The sequence below is a fragment of the Pseudorasbora parva genome, chromosome 11 (genome assembly GCF_024679245.1).
Source record: "Pseudorasbora parva isolate DD20220531a chromosome 11, ASM2467924v1, whole genome shotgun sequence".
Classification (NCBI taxonomy): Eukaryota; Metazoa; Chordata; class Actinopteri; order Cypriniformes; family Gobionidae; genus Pseudorasbora; species Pseudorasbora parva.
Window position 1 is genome coordinate 31305116 of NC_090182.1, and position 16540 is coordinate 31321655.

Genomic DNA, 16540 nt, shown 5'->3' on the forward strand with positions numbered 1-16540 from the left:
CCTTTTCCAAAATGTCATTGCATGATTTTGTCAATGTAAACAATGTATTATAATTCAGCTTCTGGATCTAATCTAATTCCTGTCTGTGTTTAAAATACTACAAGTATAAACAGCACCATCAGACGCAGAGACAAAATACTGAGTTCAAAAAGTCTTAAGCCTACGATGCTTAAAAAAATACCAGGCCAATGTTTGTAAGGTTCTTTATTTTTTGCCTGGCATATCTTTTAAAGCACCTGGCATATCTATAATTCTTCAGTTCATAGAATACTTATAATATGCCATGTGTGTCTTACAGACAATTCCATAACAATAAACTAAAAAAGATGAATGAACCTCACTTCTAAAAGAGGATTACAGCTATCTGTGCTCGCTCAAAGCCGTGAGTAGAAATCATCTTTATCACCCAGACAGCTTAACTGGGGCTTCATTCCTCCAGCATTTTCACACCACACTGTCCTTTAAGTCTGATGTAGTGAGTACATAGGGCTCAACCTCATTTTCAAGATTGATCTGTTTTCATGTAAGCCTCAGGATTTGTGCTGAAGGAACTATTTTCTTTTAATTGCTCAATTCCAGCAATCAAAGAGCATGTCTGTTTAAAAGAAAAATATCTAGCCATCAGCATTCAGAAAGTGCTCCAAATCATTTGTCCATTTGTCAGAATGGGTTGTGTATGAGTAAATAATTGCCTTAAATAATACAACTGTAAGGGATTTTCCATGTCAGAAAGCTACTGCGAACTCGGAGGACACAGAATGAGCAACTGCTGGAAATCTTAGTGAACTGTGATAGCACACAATCTTAGTTTACATGAAGCACTTTAAACTAAATCACAACCTACAAAACTTGCGAAGTATGTTGTTCAATCGATTTGTCCTACCTTGTCAGATCTTGCTACCTCCCATTAAAACAGTAGGTAGTAGAATTCGACAGCGAAAAATGCTACCTATCAGATTGTGCTGTGGTTTGAGGCTTTATTAACATCCATACGCACATCTGCCCTATATTTTTCCTCAATTTTTTTTTTTAATATTAATTCTACGTGGCATTGATTCAACAAGGTGCTGAAAACATTTTTTAGAAATGTTGGCCCATATTGATAGGATAGCATCTTGCAGTTGATGGAGATTTGTGGGATGCATATCCAGGGCACGAAGCTCCCGTTCCACCACATCCCAAAGATGCTCTATCTGGTGACTGTGGGGGCCATTTTAGTACAGTGAACTCATTGTCATGTTCAAGAAACCAATTTGAAATTATTCAAGCTTTGTGACAGGGTGCATTATCCAGCTGGAAGTAGCCATCAGAGGATGGGTACATGGTGGTCATAAAGGGATGGACATGGTCATAAACAATGCTCAGGTAGGCCGTGGCATTTAAACGATGCCCAATTGGCACTAAGAAGCCCAAAGTGTTTCAAGAAAACATCAGCCACACCATTACACCACCACCACCAGCCTGCACAGTGGTAACAAGGCATGATGGATCCATGTTTTCATTCTGTTTACGCCAAATTGAGCAACAGAAATTGAGACTCATCAGACTGGAGGCAACATTTTTCCAGTCTTCAACTGTTCAATGTTGGTAAGCTCGTGCAAATTGTAGCCTCTTTTTCCTATTTTTAGTGGAAATGAGTGGTACCCAGTGGGGTCTTCTGCTGTTGTAGCCCATCCGCCTCAAGCTTGTGCGTGTTGTGGCTTCACAAATGCTTTGCTGCATAGCTCGGTTGTAACGAGTGGTTATTTCAGTCAAAGTTGCTCTTCTATCAGCTTGAATCAGTCGGCCCATTCTCCTCTGGCCTCTAGCATCAACAAGGCATTTTCTCCCACAGGACTGCCACATACTGGATGTTTTCCCTTTTCACACCATTCTTTGTAAACCTTAGAAATGGTTGTCCAGATTGTGAAATACTCAGACCGGCCCGTCTGGCACCAACAACCATGCCATGCTCAAAATTGCTTAAATCACCTTTCTTTCCCATTCTGACATTCAGTTTGGAGTTCAGGAGATTGTCTTGACTAGGACCACACCCCTAAATGCATTGAAGCAATGATTGGTTGATTAGATCATTTGCGTCAATGAGAAATTGATCAGGTGTTCCTAATAATCCTTTAGGTGAGTGTGTGTGCGTGTGCGTGTGCGTGTGTGTGTGTGTGTGTGTGTATATACAGTCCCTGACAAAAGTCTTGTCGCTTTCTAGAAAAGTTCTATCTATTTTCTAGAAATACCTGATATTAACCTGACATTTAATTCATTCATTGTTGTTGGAAATAGCTCATATGAAAAGCTAAAACCCTCCCAAATGATGTTAAATGTACTGAAATACGGCACTTTAGGTCAATTTGTACACAAGCGACAAGACTTTTGTCAGGGACTGTATATATATTCACAGTAAGGCCTGGTAGGACAATCTGACACCTGCATGATGAAACAACATGGATGAAATGTTAGGACACCTGCACAAGCATGTGAGTCAAACAGACGGAGTGTATAGAGAGCAACAGTCTGGTTCTAGATGTAAAAGCTCCATTCCTCCATAGGGAAATAGTTTTTAACAATAACTTATAAACCTTTAAAGACTTATGAGCTTATGAGGTTGTTAATTGATAGTATTTGCTTCTGTTGAAGCTGTCAGCCTACATTTTTTTTCAATTTAGTCTTAAAATAATTTCACTTTAGTAGTGTGGTTAAGAAATATATTCACCATGATATAGAAAATTCCAGCATATATAATCAACATTTTTAAATACATAGTGTTATATTTCTTCATTGTTTTTGATTTGTTGATGCTGTTTGCATTGCTTCATGGGATTGAGTCTGGGATTGAGCTTTGCTTGGTTAATGGATTATAACGTGTTAACTAAGACTATTTTGAAATCCCTATGAGAGAAACCAACTACACTGCACTGTAAAAAATAAAAATAAAAAAAATAATAATGTCTTCAATTGAAAAAATTTCATTTGGGCAAATTGAATTTCTGTGAATTGATATGATTTAATTCACATAAATTAAATTTGGCCAACTGAAAAAAATTAGATGTGATCAGTCACTAGAAAATTTTCAATTGGAATTAAGTTAGCAAGTTAGCAGTTGCTGTCAGTTAGCACTTTTAGCTTTTTAGCACTCAGTTAACACTTTAGCATTTCCTGAAGTCAATGGGAATTTTTTTGTATTTTTTTTTTAAATGCTTCTAATAAAATAACAAGCTACATCAGTAACACCCACCTTTGAAGCTTTTACTTGTCTTCTAAAAGTGGTTGCTAACAAGTGACTAAATTGGTTTCACTGTCTTTTTGTCCTTATAATCACCCTCTTGAAATATAATAACTTCAACTTTCAGGGGAAATGATTTTAAACAAAGACTGAAAGACTTGTCAGAAACTTAGTGATTAACTTAGTGACTGTGGTGTAGTTGGTTTATTTAGCTTTTAACTTCTGTCGATTGTATTTGCAAAATCGTAAATGTAAATGTTGTGTTAATTTGTAAAGTTTGAAAAAGTGGCAAGAATCATAGGATTTTGTTGGTCACAGTCAGAGTTTATTTTCTGCTATAATCCAAAAGCAATGGAATAATCCTATTGGGTTTTTGTCGGGGGAACCAGGGTGATCCTAACTTTCAGGATGGCCAAAATGTCATCCCTGGACCCCTGTATTACAATGAGTGTGCATTAATTCTGACTTAAATTAGTTTTTCCCCATCTACTACAACACAAACTACAGTGTAAAACATGGTGTGTACACATAAATATTGTATAGTGTATATAATTTAAAGACAAATTTAATTTGTTCTGTAAACCACTGATTAATAAATGTGTTTTGTTTTGTTTTTTCCATGGTGAAAGCATACAAAACTTCAAACTTCTGTGATGCATATCAGACCATCATTTTGGTACTCTAATTCTGAGAAATTAACTGTTCTTTCACATTGGTCCACAATGAAAATAATTTCACTAGATTAAATGAAAGAAATAGAAACGCCTATAGCTGATTTTTCAAGCTATCTATTTTTAAGTAGCCTTGCAATAAATTAAATAATTTTAGCAAAATGTCTCCTTAAAAGTCAAGTCACCTTTATTTATATAGCGCTTTTTACAAGTCAAATTGTTTCAACGCAGCTTCACAGTGTTAACAGGAAAATAATGCAGCTCTGGAGAAAACGATGTTATTCAGATAATTTCAATTATCATATAGTCTCAATGGGGGCATATCTGTAATATAGTTGAAATTTTAGTGTACCCAGCTGAGCAAGACAAAAGCCGAAGGCAAGAGGTTACTGTGGCAAGGAACCAAAACTCCCTCAGGGCCAGAATGGAGAAAAAAACCTTGGGAGAAACCAGGCTCAGTCGGCGACGAACCCGACGAACACACAGTGTATGATTATGGTTCTGGAAACTTTAAGGGTCAGAAGTCATATTAGATAAATAAATATAAAATTAATAGAAAGATTGCAGTCGTCACACCGGAGACATATTTATTGAGTATTATAAAGTGATACCTGACGGTGTATTTTTGCTATGAAACCCAGCTTACCTTTATTTCGACTACGTTAGGCACCTAAAATAATAAAATAAATATTATAAGAGGCAGAAAGAGTGTATGGGCTTCTTATAATTTTGTTGCAATGATGTAATGACTTAATCTACATTTGCTGTTACAAACCATCCAAACCTCTTTAAAAAGAAAGTTGTGTAGGCCAATAGAACAGTTATGGCCCTTTGTGACTGCGAACACATAAAATTGCTGCTGCTGTAGCAATCAAAATAACTTATTCCCTCAACAGGCCTACCTACAGTATATATAAATTCCACTTGTCAAAAAGTCTAGTCCTTTTGACTTTCAGTCCTGACTGAACAGATCAAATGTGTGGCTGGTTTCTTTTTTCTAATCGCAAGGTCTTTTGAAGCATGAAAAATAGATTATTTTTTTGTTGTGGGTTTGAATAAGGGAGTAATGCCAAGAGGAGCAGTTTTTATTATTAATACCAATTAATATTCCCGCGCCCATTCAGTGTCAACACAGTGTCAAATGATGATGCATTGCATTTTAGGATCAAGGTTAATTGCCAGGAATTGGTTTTTAATAATCTGCACTCTGTGAACAACTTCTGTGAATGCATTATTAATGAGACAACAACAAAAACATTATGAGTAGCAATACAGGTCACAGATCTTCAAGGCCTTTAATTAGATTGTATGGAATATAAACATACCTCTTGCGGAAACGGCGGAGGCAAAATTACCTAGTGTACCATTATGTCTTAATATCCAGTGCTATAACACTCGCCATGTGGTAGTTAAAGCTTAGTGAAGTGCATTGAAGTCATTTTACTTTAATTTATTGTTTTATGTATTGCCCTTTGTAGAGATGAAATGAGTTATTCACAAAACACGATACTCACAGACATGTTTGCAATTCGCTTGTCTTTCATGCCATTTTATCTGCACTTTAAAAAAAAAAAAAGATAAAGTCACTGAGGATATCTGTAAACATAACCACGCACAGTTCTTCAGAGGCCGAGCAGGTGTGAAGATGAAAGCATGTTTTTTTGTTTTTTTTTTTCAAATAGAACCTCCAGGTCAGAGCTCTTATCATACGTATTGCATTTGTTGTTGTTTTTTCAGACTATATTGTCCCTACAGTGGTCAGTGTCTCATCATAATAGCAAGCCAAATAGTGCTTACTGCAAGGGTTATAATAGCTGTGCAGAACATGTCCGAATTCCAGTGATACACCAGTGCTACGTATTTAGCCTTAAAGGAAAAGCTGTGGATCAGCACCCAGGAAAGCCTTACGCCATTAGGAATCCTCTGACAGAGGGGCTTTACATCGCTTTGTACATTATTTAAAGAAGACATTTTGAAAGCGCTGGTTAAAATATACACTATGCATAAATCCGTTGTGTTTCCCTCGTCATATTCAGTAAGAAAAATGAAGCCAGATGTTTGCTAAGTATGCATTTTATTCTGATATCCATTCTCAGCAAATGCAAATTATGAACATCTACAAATTATGCTGAGGCTAATAGACATGTTGAAAAGCTGAATGATAATTTGATTGAATATGGAACACTCAGCAGTGTTAGGATAATTTATTGCCTGTCTTTAATGTATTGACTCAAAATGACAACAAATCCTGAATTATCAATAATTATGCTAATAGCTGCGTTTTGCAAGACAAACAACATTCCGCTGCAGAAATAAGGGCGTGAGTGTGTTAGTAGGTGGTACTTTTACAAATATAGTGTGTTTTTAAATATACTACACAAATATTTACATTGTATATGCATTATAGTGACGCCTGTAATAGCTTGTGTAAGCATTATTAGATGAACTGCAAGACAGATGGTGTTTTGTTTATATATTCATGTAAATGGGATATGAAACTAATTATAAAGGCTATTGATCTTTGCACCCAATCGGAATAACAGTCTGCTGCCATCGCTATACACAGATTAATGCATTAGCTGAAAATTTGATTTTCTCAATGTTCTTTTTTTTCCCTGCTGTCCTTTATTAAAATTTGTATGTAAGCCTGTGTGAAGTTTTTTTTTCCAAGGCTGTTGTGTTATGCTTTCTTCTGAACACATAAAAACTTAATTCACTGATTAATTAATAAAATCCCTGCCAAAAAAATCAAGTCTTGATTTATAAAGATTGTAAAGCTTTTGAAAAGCCAATTTAAATACATTTGTTAGAAATAGTGTTCAATAGTTATTTGCTCCATCTGTTTAAAATTCAGCGACTGTTTAATACTTTAAAACAACTAGCACCCCCCAACACACACGTTGGTCTATGTGGTTTACAGGGACTCTCCATAGGCGTAATGGTTTTTATACCGTACAAACCGTATTTTCTATCCCCTTACACTGCCCCTGCCCCTAAACTTACCCATCACAGGAAACATCCAGCATTTTTACTTTCTCAGAAAAACATCCTTTAGTATGTTTTTAAAGCTATTTGAAATATGAGGACATTTGAAATGTCCTCATAAACCACATTTATAGTGTAATACCAGTGTAATACCCATGTAGTTATACAAATTTGTGTCCTCATAAACCCCATAAACAGGCTCACACACACACACACACACACACACACACACACACACACACACACACACACACATACACCTACCCCAACAGTATATTTCCATTCATCTACCTGGACAATGCCTCTTGACTTGTCAATGCTTTATGAAGGTACTATAAATCACTCCCCGAAATGAAGCTCTACTCATCCTAGGACAAGATGGTGTCATTATTTTTCAAGGCAATTGAGAGGAAATTGAGATATCATTCAATGTAACAGCTGCTGACTCACGTCTCTGCTGTTTCCTTATTAAAGGGTCAGGGCCAAAATGCATTTCATAGACAGCATTTCATCAAAAGAAGGGGGTCTTTTTTTGTTGTTGTTGTTGTTGTTTTTTTACGAGGACTGCACAACTACCAATGCACGAAATGCTTTTTTGTACAATTTCAGCATTTGAGAGCCTAAAAGTTTTCAAATGCTATGTAATCCAGGTGATCATAGAACTGTGTGTGATTATTTGTTTTTATGATAGACATACTATCATTATTATTGTATGCACTATTTAATGACAGATTAATGGACTATAAGATTTTTTTTGTCTAAATGTATTAAAATCAAGTATATATATATATATATATATATATATATATATATATATATATATATATATATATATATATATATATATATATATATATATATATATATATATATATATTATTTTATTTTATTTTTTTGTTTTTGTTTTGTTTGTTTTTAATCCACTGAGGCCCTAAGAAAAAAATATGAGATGGGAAGAAAAATTTGGCAATTCTTTTGCATTCCCTCTCAAGTGTTTTGCGTTACCCCGAGAAAGTTTGGATTCGCTCAAAAACCTTTGCCTTCCCTCGCAAAACTTTTTTGTTCTTTGTGATTCAATGCAATGTTTCTCAGGGGAACGCAAAACCTTTGCAAGAGAACGCAAGAGCATTGCCGAATAATTTTCCTCCCATCTCATTTTTTATTTCTTCACCATGTCCCTTTAGGGGCTCCGTATGTTTCCACTATGACATAAAAAAAAGGTAATTGCGTCTTTTTAATCTGAGAATTCTACAGAGTGCCTAAAGGGACACAGTGATGGGGGGAAAATATGAGATCGGAGGAAAATTTTTATGTCAAAACATTTTGCTTTTTTTTGCGAATGTTTCACGTTTCCCCCCGAGAAACTTTGCGTTTGCTTGCAAAATGTTTGCTTTCCCCTGAGAAACTTTTTATTCGCTCGCAAACCTTTTTGGATTGCGAGGAAATTTTCTCAGAGGAATGCAAATGTTTCTGCGAGGGAAACGCAACGTTTCTGAGAGCGAATGTTTCTCAGGGGCAAACAGTTTCTCAGAAGAACACAAAATGCATTGGGAAAAAAAATCCATCACCATTTCCCTTTAGGGGCTTTTTTCTCCCAATTGCGAGTTTATATCTTACAAATTCTGAGGGAGAAAAGTCAGAACTGCAAGAAATTAAGTGTGAGATATGACCCCTTAAATGCAAGAAAAAAGTACAAATTGTAGCAGACAAAACTCCACAAAAAATTCAGCAAAATGACTTTCAGCTAGTCATTACAATGAGCTACAGCAATACTCCTTTTGAACTCCTCTCATTAAAGTTTATTAAATAATTGCAGTGCATTCAAGACAGTGCATTCTTACTACTGAGTGGACATCAACATTTTATCAAACATGCTATCAGGCCTGTCATGATACATGTGGCCATATGCTAGAGACAGAAAATTAGTATTAGTACAGTTACCAAAAGATGATTCTCAACTGCGATTTCATGGGAATTCTTTAAATGAAATTGTATAGTGTGCGCATAACAGGTTTGTAGTTAAACATGCCTTGACCCTTTGCAAGCCAGCATGCTGTCAGCTTGTTAGATTGGTTAAAGAAATGATCACAGATATGGTCCTAAGCCCTTTACGCATGCAGGGGTATGTAGGACACCAAACATTCCTCTCCGCTTTTTGAAAAGATATTTCTGTTTCGCAGAAATATGAATTTATTCTAAATGAGTGTCTGTCATAGTAAATAGGTCTAGCTTAAAAGCTTATCTATGTTTTTATTCTACGTGTTCGATTTAGTGAAAGAATGGTGTGAGTGAATGTTGAATGAGTTTTTGTTGAATTTAACACATTAATGTTCTTTTCTAAACTTATTTATAGAGACATTTCGGTTATATTTAGTTTTAAAAGAATATAATTTGAACAGATTTCCCTCATTTCTGCTTGGGATAGCAGTCTGCCCTCCACTAACATGATTTTACCGGTTCAGTTCATCATTACAAAATCACCATGACCTCTGTAATTTCACTATATATTATATGTGCCTTCATCTTGCTTTCTGTTTCAACAGATAATACTAAAATGATAGATATTTCATCAATCGCTCTGAATTATTTAAGGTGAGCAGGTCTGCAGCCTCGATATTACAGAAGATCGACAGAAACATTCTAAGTATTCAGCAGTTTTCATCAATTCCCATAGTGGTACAGCTTCTAGGCTGAATCCAGATTAATTTCTTCCCTAAAATATTTTATTCATTACTGCCTTGGCTGCCTCACAAGATTTTGACGTTCCACCGTTTTGACGTTTCACTGGTAATGGAATCTATGAGTGTTATATCATATGAATATAGCTTACATTTTATAGCTTACACTATTAGGCATGACATGTTTGAATATATTTAAAAGTTAACATAATTTTGCATTTGTTTTGAGATATTGCATGTCAACACAGACGCTTTCTTGGCCTTTTCATCATTTTTATTAGCTGTGCCAGTGTGGAGAGGACAGCAAATGGAAGTGGGAATGGAAAACTAAGCCGGAAACCGAACTGTTCCGCCGTGAGTATGAAAAATGTCTATGTTTAAATGATTTTCATAGCAAACTATGAGACCAAAAGACAAATAATGAGTACTCATTTTACATATTCTCTCTGATTTATGATTGCACTCAATGCATTACAACCCCCTGTTCAGTTAGCTAGAGCTCCCTTACTGATGAACCTCATACAGGGCAATGAAATCCATAACCAAAGAATAGGTGTTTTTTTTTTTTTTTTTTTTTTTTTTTTTTTGCCTTTTGGGTAAAAATTTGCAAATGAGAACTTAGTATGATCTCACTATTAACTCACACAGAAATGCACAATACAATCCGGAGTCTAGAGGCATATTAAAGGCTTCATTTCCATAACATTGTGCCTGTAAGGCAAATGTATGCTTTATTTACGCATACTAAATGAAAAGTGATAAAAGGACGGGGAAGAAAAACACAGAATAACAAACAAATGTAACAGCAGATGTATCATTGCATACCTAGAGGCTCTGAGGTATGATAATTTAAAGAACATGATGGGGAAGCCTTAAGAGATCAAATCTCTTTTGTTTGATCTAATTCTCTGATTAAATATTCATTACACAATGCACAATAGCCTCTCTGTGGTGCTCATGAAAACATAGCAGTTCATTTTCAGGGGGTAAAAATAATTTTCTTGTAAGATTACATTTGCAATTTGTATGCATGTTGCAGCTAATGTCATTTCGGTATGAAAATTGTTTTTTTTATGTGGTAGAAGAAGAATGAATATCATGGAATATGTACTCATGTAGTCATGGTACTTATGTTCACAAGACCGTATCAATCAGTGGAGAAGGCTAACACTAAGAAAGCTTTCAGACCGGCAAAGTAATTAACATAAGCTTTTAAAGGGTCAAAACTTGTTCATGTCTTGCGTATATAAGCAATGCGGATAAGACTGGCGTGAAGATGGCTCAATAAGGAATAATCCAGCCAGATTTACTCGTTTTATTTATTGTCTTTGACCTAAATTGGTTGTATTACTATACTGTTAAAAGATAAAAGGTTAGAGCCACATGCTAAAATATTGATATTGTTGTAAACATCTATGAGATATGTATATAGCAGGAGAGCATTGGTGGGTGCCAACCCATGGCCATCTATGTTAATACAGTAATTCATTAAAAAAGAAAAAAAGAAAATTGTTAATGCCCTCTGAGCCGTGTAAAAAGCATGTATTGTTGAATTTACCATCAGTCTAGCACCAGCTATGACTGCAGGCAATGCTCCTTATCAGAACAATAAAGACAGAATGAATAAAAATCCCTATACTGCTACTAAGTTAAGGGGAAAATACAGAACATAGTGTGTTAGTCTATATTTATCCATATATTGCATACAACAATTTGGGGAATTTTATTGTGATGACATGTCTTGCAAGATACTGAAAAACTCTGTTAACAATGACAAAATGTAGTTTTCTGATGTAGTTTTGTAATGTGTTTATATTTTCACTGGGATGCATTTCTCATCTAGTACTGATATATGTTCAGCACATCATGATATCGATTTGATTACATACTGTATTTAAATCCTTAATCATAAATGTAATGAACATTTTTTCACAAACACTTGATAAACAGTTACAGTCTTATGTGTGTATGTATAAGCTAGGACTTTGTTGATTGTGTGTAAAATGCGATGCACTTCTTTGGAAACGAGTGTGTTTTTGTTTTTTATCTCTCATGACATCATCTTTTAGCCTGGGTCAGTTTCTTCTCTTCCTCATGTGAGAAAATGTTTACTTCCTGCCTTACTCGGCCTACGGTGACATTATACTAGACAGAGCTACTCTGTGGAAAAAAAACAAGATCTTTCTCTTGTAAAGATCCAGCACTTAATATGTGAATTGAAAGCATCTGTGGAAGCAGGCCTTTATAATCTCATAAATTTTGATAGATCGGAGCTCGCAAATGAAATGTTCTCTTTCTCTGAACTGATGTGTAAATATCATCCCCGCTAAAGATAATTCATCCTGTTGCCCTTCCCAAATTTATAGCCCTTGCGCCAATGGCCTCTGATGTAATGGTATCCTCTCTGTAACATTTATAAGTCAGAGGATGCGTGCATTAACATGCCGTGAAATATTCCTGCTGCAGGTTATGAAAATGCAGTCTGCTAAAATGAAGAGCGAACCACCTCGCGGCTTACAGAATGTGTTATACTGCCAGCTATATCCAGACGCCTCTATGTTTTCCTCTGTGTTTTGTGAGATGTCTGCTTGATGAATAATTTATCCATGGATATTTCAGAGCTCTGCTTCTACAACCCGTATGCCATGTGAATGAACTATTCCCAGGTGAGCTGTGGTGGCAGCTGCAATGGTGGAGTTGATTGAAAAATTATATTCTCCGAAGACCAAACCAGCGTGTAAGTACTGGCAACACGGCGCATGGAAATAAAACAAACTGTCATTTCTGAGCGAATTTCACTGGCGTAATGAGCTCAAATAAAGTGACAGTTAAATACTGTACTTGTACTCAATCCTGACGCTCCCTAGGGCTTACCATAAATCCACTCTGTGCCAAAATAACACCTTGCTCATCTCTTGGCACCGTACTGTCTGTTTTCATTACTGCGTGAAGGGCAAAAATAGGATTTTCCTCTAAAATCCGCATGTATTATATGCCTACAGGCAAAACTTATGTGTTAGCTGACAGCAGCAGGCACCATTTCACACATCTGGTTTTACGGTTCTATTTCTGCACTGAGCTTTTTTTTGTTTGTTTGTTTTTCTTTTTTTACCTGTCTGTGGCTTCCTCTTCAGAGGGATCCTCCGGATTGCTCTTCACATCCTCATGGCTGCTCTTCGCCTCCTCTTTCCTGGCACTGCAAGGTGAGTTGCTCTTGGGAAGCTCCTCGCTAGCTTGGAGGTGCTGGATGATGTTCTGCTGGTGCCACGATTGATTGCCCGGCCTGACATAAACAGGCGTGGGTCCAGGGTTCGGAGCCAGAATGCTGTGCACGGGGCTGTTGCTCTTGCGGAGTCCTCCTCTGTCCCGGGAGTGACTTTTCAGGCGCACCGGTGTTCCCCGGTGGTCGAAACCTTCCTGTTGGATATAGCCCCCATTCCCAGCTGATGTTTGTGTGCTGTGGCTGAACCAGCGCCAGCGGAGCCTGAGGATCTGCTTCACGTCAAACTCCTTTTTTCCAGACACAGACATCCTATTTGCCCTCGATGCGATGCCAGTTGCACATGGAATCCGAGGAATAACGAGGCAGAACGTCTGAGTCTCGACTTCAGCTTCACCTCTTTTGTCTTTGTTGCCGGTTTTGGCCAATAAAGGGACGATGTCTGCAGCTTCTGCCTTGTGTCTTATTTCCCCTCTTCTCCAACTCTGTCTGCTCCTTGTCCGTAGTTATAGCACACACATGATATCCTCTGCCTGTTCCACCCTCCTCCCTTCCCTTTGTCGTTCTGTGTCTCTCTGCACATACGACACACACACACACAACACACACACACAAACATGAGGAACGCTTACAGCAACCTGCACCGATTCCAGCAGCAAATAACGAACAGCTCTTACCCGAGAAGCGGAGGTGCCAAACTGACAGGACGCAGAGGTCAAATCTTAGTGGGGGGAATCTTGTAGCACGGGAAGGAAAGCCAAAACCAGCACCATCTCCTTCCACGAGCAGCATCCTCTGTGCTCGCACTCACTCTCTGCCCCTTTCCTTTATGCGTGCACACATGCTCTTTCCCTCGCTCCAGCTCTCTCTCGCTCACGCATGCACATAGACATGTCTCCCCACACTGTCCCCCCCATCTGACGGGATCCCGAGGGAGAGAGTCTCAGCCTCTCAACGAAGGAGGAAACCATGCAGAAAAATTATGCTCTCACTGTCTTTCTCAAGCCATAGTGACAGATAAACACCAAAGAGTATCACTGTTTTGACTTCTTCGTTGCAGCACCAGTCCGTGCCTCATCACTAGTTAATGTTCAGGAAATGTCTACAGTATGTGGCTGTGTAAGGCTGTTGAATGCTGTATATTAAGAAATATGCGTCGTTTAAGCAGGGCTATGCACATTTATAGCATATTTCATACACAATGGTAATTCAAAGTGCTTTATGTAGAAGGAATTAAAATAATCAAAAGAAATACAAATAACTTTAAAAATATACATATATATATAAATATATTAAAACGGTACCATTTGGAACCTTCGCAATTTGAACACAATAACTTAACCAATGTACAAGAAAAATATATGAAAGGTTTTAATTTGCTTACTCTTTTGCTTGGGGTTTGGCAATGGTACCAACTGATTATTTCTGATTTAAGTGATTGCTATTTTTGAATCCAACACTGAAAAAAAGACAAAACTAAAACCCTTTGTCCTTATTGAAATGCATATAAAGCTAAGCAAATTTATCACAATCCACATGGAGATGCGATAACCTCAGCTGTAGAAAATGAATTACTGTTGTTTATCTGGTCCCATATGGAAAAGTGGATGTAAATGCACTGCAGAGTGTGTCTCTGTATTGCTCATTGACTCTATTTGTATCCAAAGATTTGCTGGTCTTATACTGCAGATACAGTCAATGATTTATTCATGTGCAGTGCCTTCAGTTCACTGTTCTTTTGTTATGCTCAAAATATGGACACCGTCATTCTTTATGGTATCCATTACGGTAAGGAGGTTCCCTTTGCTAACAGTATTAACAGACACAACTTTTACATTTTTAAATTAGAATAAGATCTTTTTTTTTTTCATTGTTAACTTATCTAATTTACCATAGTTAACTAATGTTCACAAATAGAACCCTTACTGTAAAGTGTTAACTTTTAGTTTTTAATTTAGATTGTTTCAGAGCTTTGTTCTACAGTTGATAAACTGTATTACTGTAATTATTTCAGTAAAAGGGGTCATTTGATACATACATCTTGCATTGTTTGCTATTTAATATACTAACTGAAAACACACATTTTCTCATTACATATTACAATCTTGCCTTTTGAAAAAAAGTGCGCTGAAAACATATATAATGTAGAATATAACTTTAATTAGATAATAAGATAAGGTTTTGATCAAATCTTCTGATCTGTGCAATGCACATAATACTACAACAAATTGTAAAATTAAGCCATCGCTAGTTGTTCTGAATCTAAACTTTTTTTTCTTTTTGAGATTTCTGTGATCCAGATGTTCTCACCCCAGCTGTGTGAGACTGTTTAATTACCAATTTCTGTACCTTGATGCATTATGTAAGGAGTGAACAGCAGGGGGTGGAGGGCATGTAGGATGGATAAATTTGCTTTGGATGTGCAAACTAATCTTATTTGAAGCTATCATTTAATGATGTCTGGGTGAATAAAGTTAACCTATACAGTTAATCCATGATGTCGTTCTGAAGCCTTTTTTGTTTTTTTATATTTCATTTAAATATTACATATACTTCATAAAAGGCAACTCTACCTTAATATGACCATGAAACAACAGGCACAGTAGATGAATAGAAATCAGTTTTATTAATATTTAATACTAATAAGATAAATGCACATCATCTTGGGAAATTAGAATTTAACACGTCGGCAATGCAAGATATAGTCCATCACTTAAAAATTGTCGGTTCTTAAAGAGCCCTATAGTGTCCTAAGTTCATAAAAATAATATACATCCTTGAAAATGTGGGTTGACAAAGAAAGATATTGCGGATTATTTTGTTTGAGAATTTCACCATAAATTGTATATTTGGTCTAGGGTCAGTGTAAAATGCACCAGTATGAACTGAAATAAATGCAGTCTAACCTTTTGTTCCGAGGAGTCAAGGACACCATCTGTCTGCATCTTCTTTGATACAAGAGACATCAGCCTAGTCTGCACGTTGTATTATCCACAAACATGTGTCTTACCAGATAAAGAGAGTTAGTTGATTATTTCTACCTGCATCCCTCAATTCTATAAGCAAGAGGGACATTTGAGTTTGAACAACACTCCAAACCCCTTGACCAAGTAGACATTTTGCACTGTTAATAGTTTTATTTTTTTTGTTTTTAACTATCATTTTCATCTATTATTATTTAATTATTATTATTTATTAATATAGTCAAACCGGTCTTCTTCTCAAGGCTTTCACTTATAAAAAAGGTGTCTAAGCGAGAATATACCAAGCACTCAAATAGGAAACCAGTTTTATTCTATTAAATTTAGTAAGATACGGTCTCTTAAATTATGACCCATCCGGAGTAACCGTGTACACACACACACACACACACACACACACACACACACAAAGGGAATTTGAAAATCAACCCAATGCATCAAACAACCTTAAAAAAAACCTGTTCAAAGATGAAAGAAATCCACTATAATCCACACATTTTCATGTATAATGTCAGCATTGCATAGTAAAAGACAATCATCGGTCTTACCTTTCAAACAAAATAAGAAAAAGAAGCGTTTCTGCCTGTATTCCTCTCAGCTTAAGTTGCTTGTCATAGATACCAAGTTAACAAAAGAATGCATGCCGTTCTCTTTTCTCACCCCAGTCCTGCTATCTAATATTTGCATACAAAACAAACCACACTTTCCTCCCTCAAAGGAATTTCCTGATCATTTCCTTCCTTAGTACTGATTTGAAGAACCAGGACAGGAAAGCCCATTTCCTGTTT

The 16540-nt window shown here is 36.5% G+C and overlaps 1 protein-coding gene across 2 annotated transcripts in view; it reads right to left on the reverse strand.

Annotated features, from left to right (window-relative positions):
- klhl4 (kelch-like family member 4) overlaps nucleotides 1-16417 on the reverse strand; it is a 56256-nt gene extending 39839 nt beyond the window's left edge. Inside the window, exon 1 of one of the 2 annotated variants that reach the window (XM_067457786.1) lies at nucleotides 16301-16417. Coding sequence is in view for 1 of the 2 variants with exons in the window: in XM_067457785.1 (XP_067313886.1) it covers nucleotides 12664-13082 (419 nt within the window). In the remaining variant the exon portion in view is untranslated. Of the gene's footprint in view, nucleotides 1-12663; nucleotides 13234-16300 lie in introns of those variants that run through there. The other variant, XM_067457785.1, reaches the window with a different exon arrangement.
- Nucleotides 16418-16540: the final 123 nt, after the last annotated feature.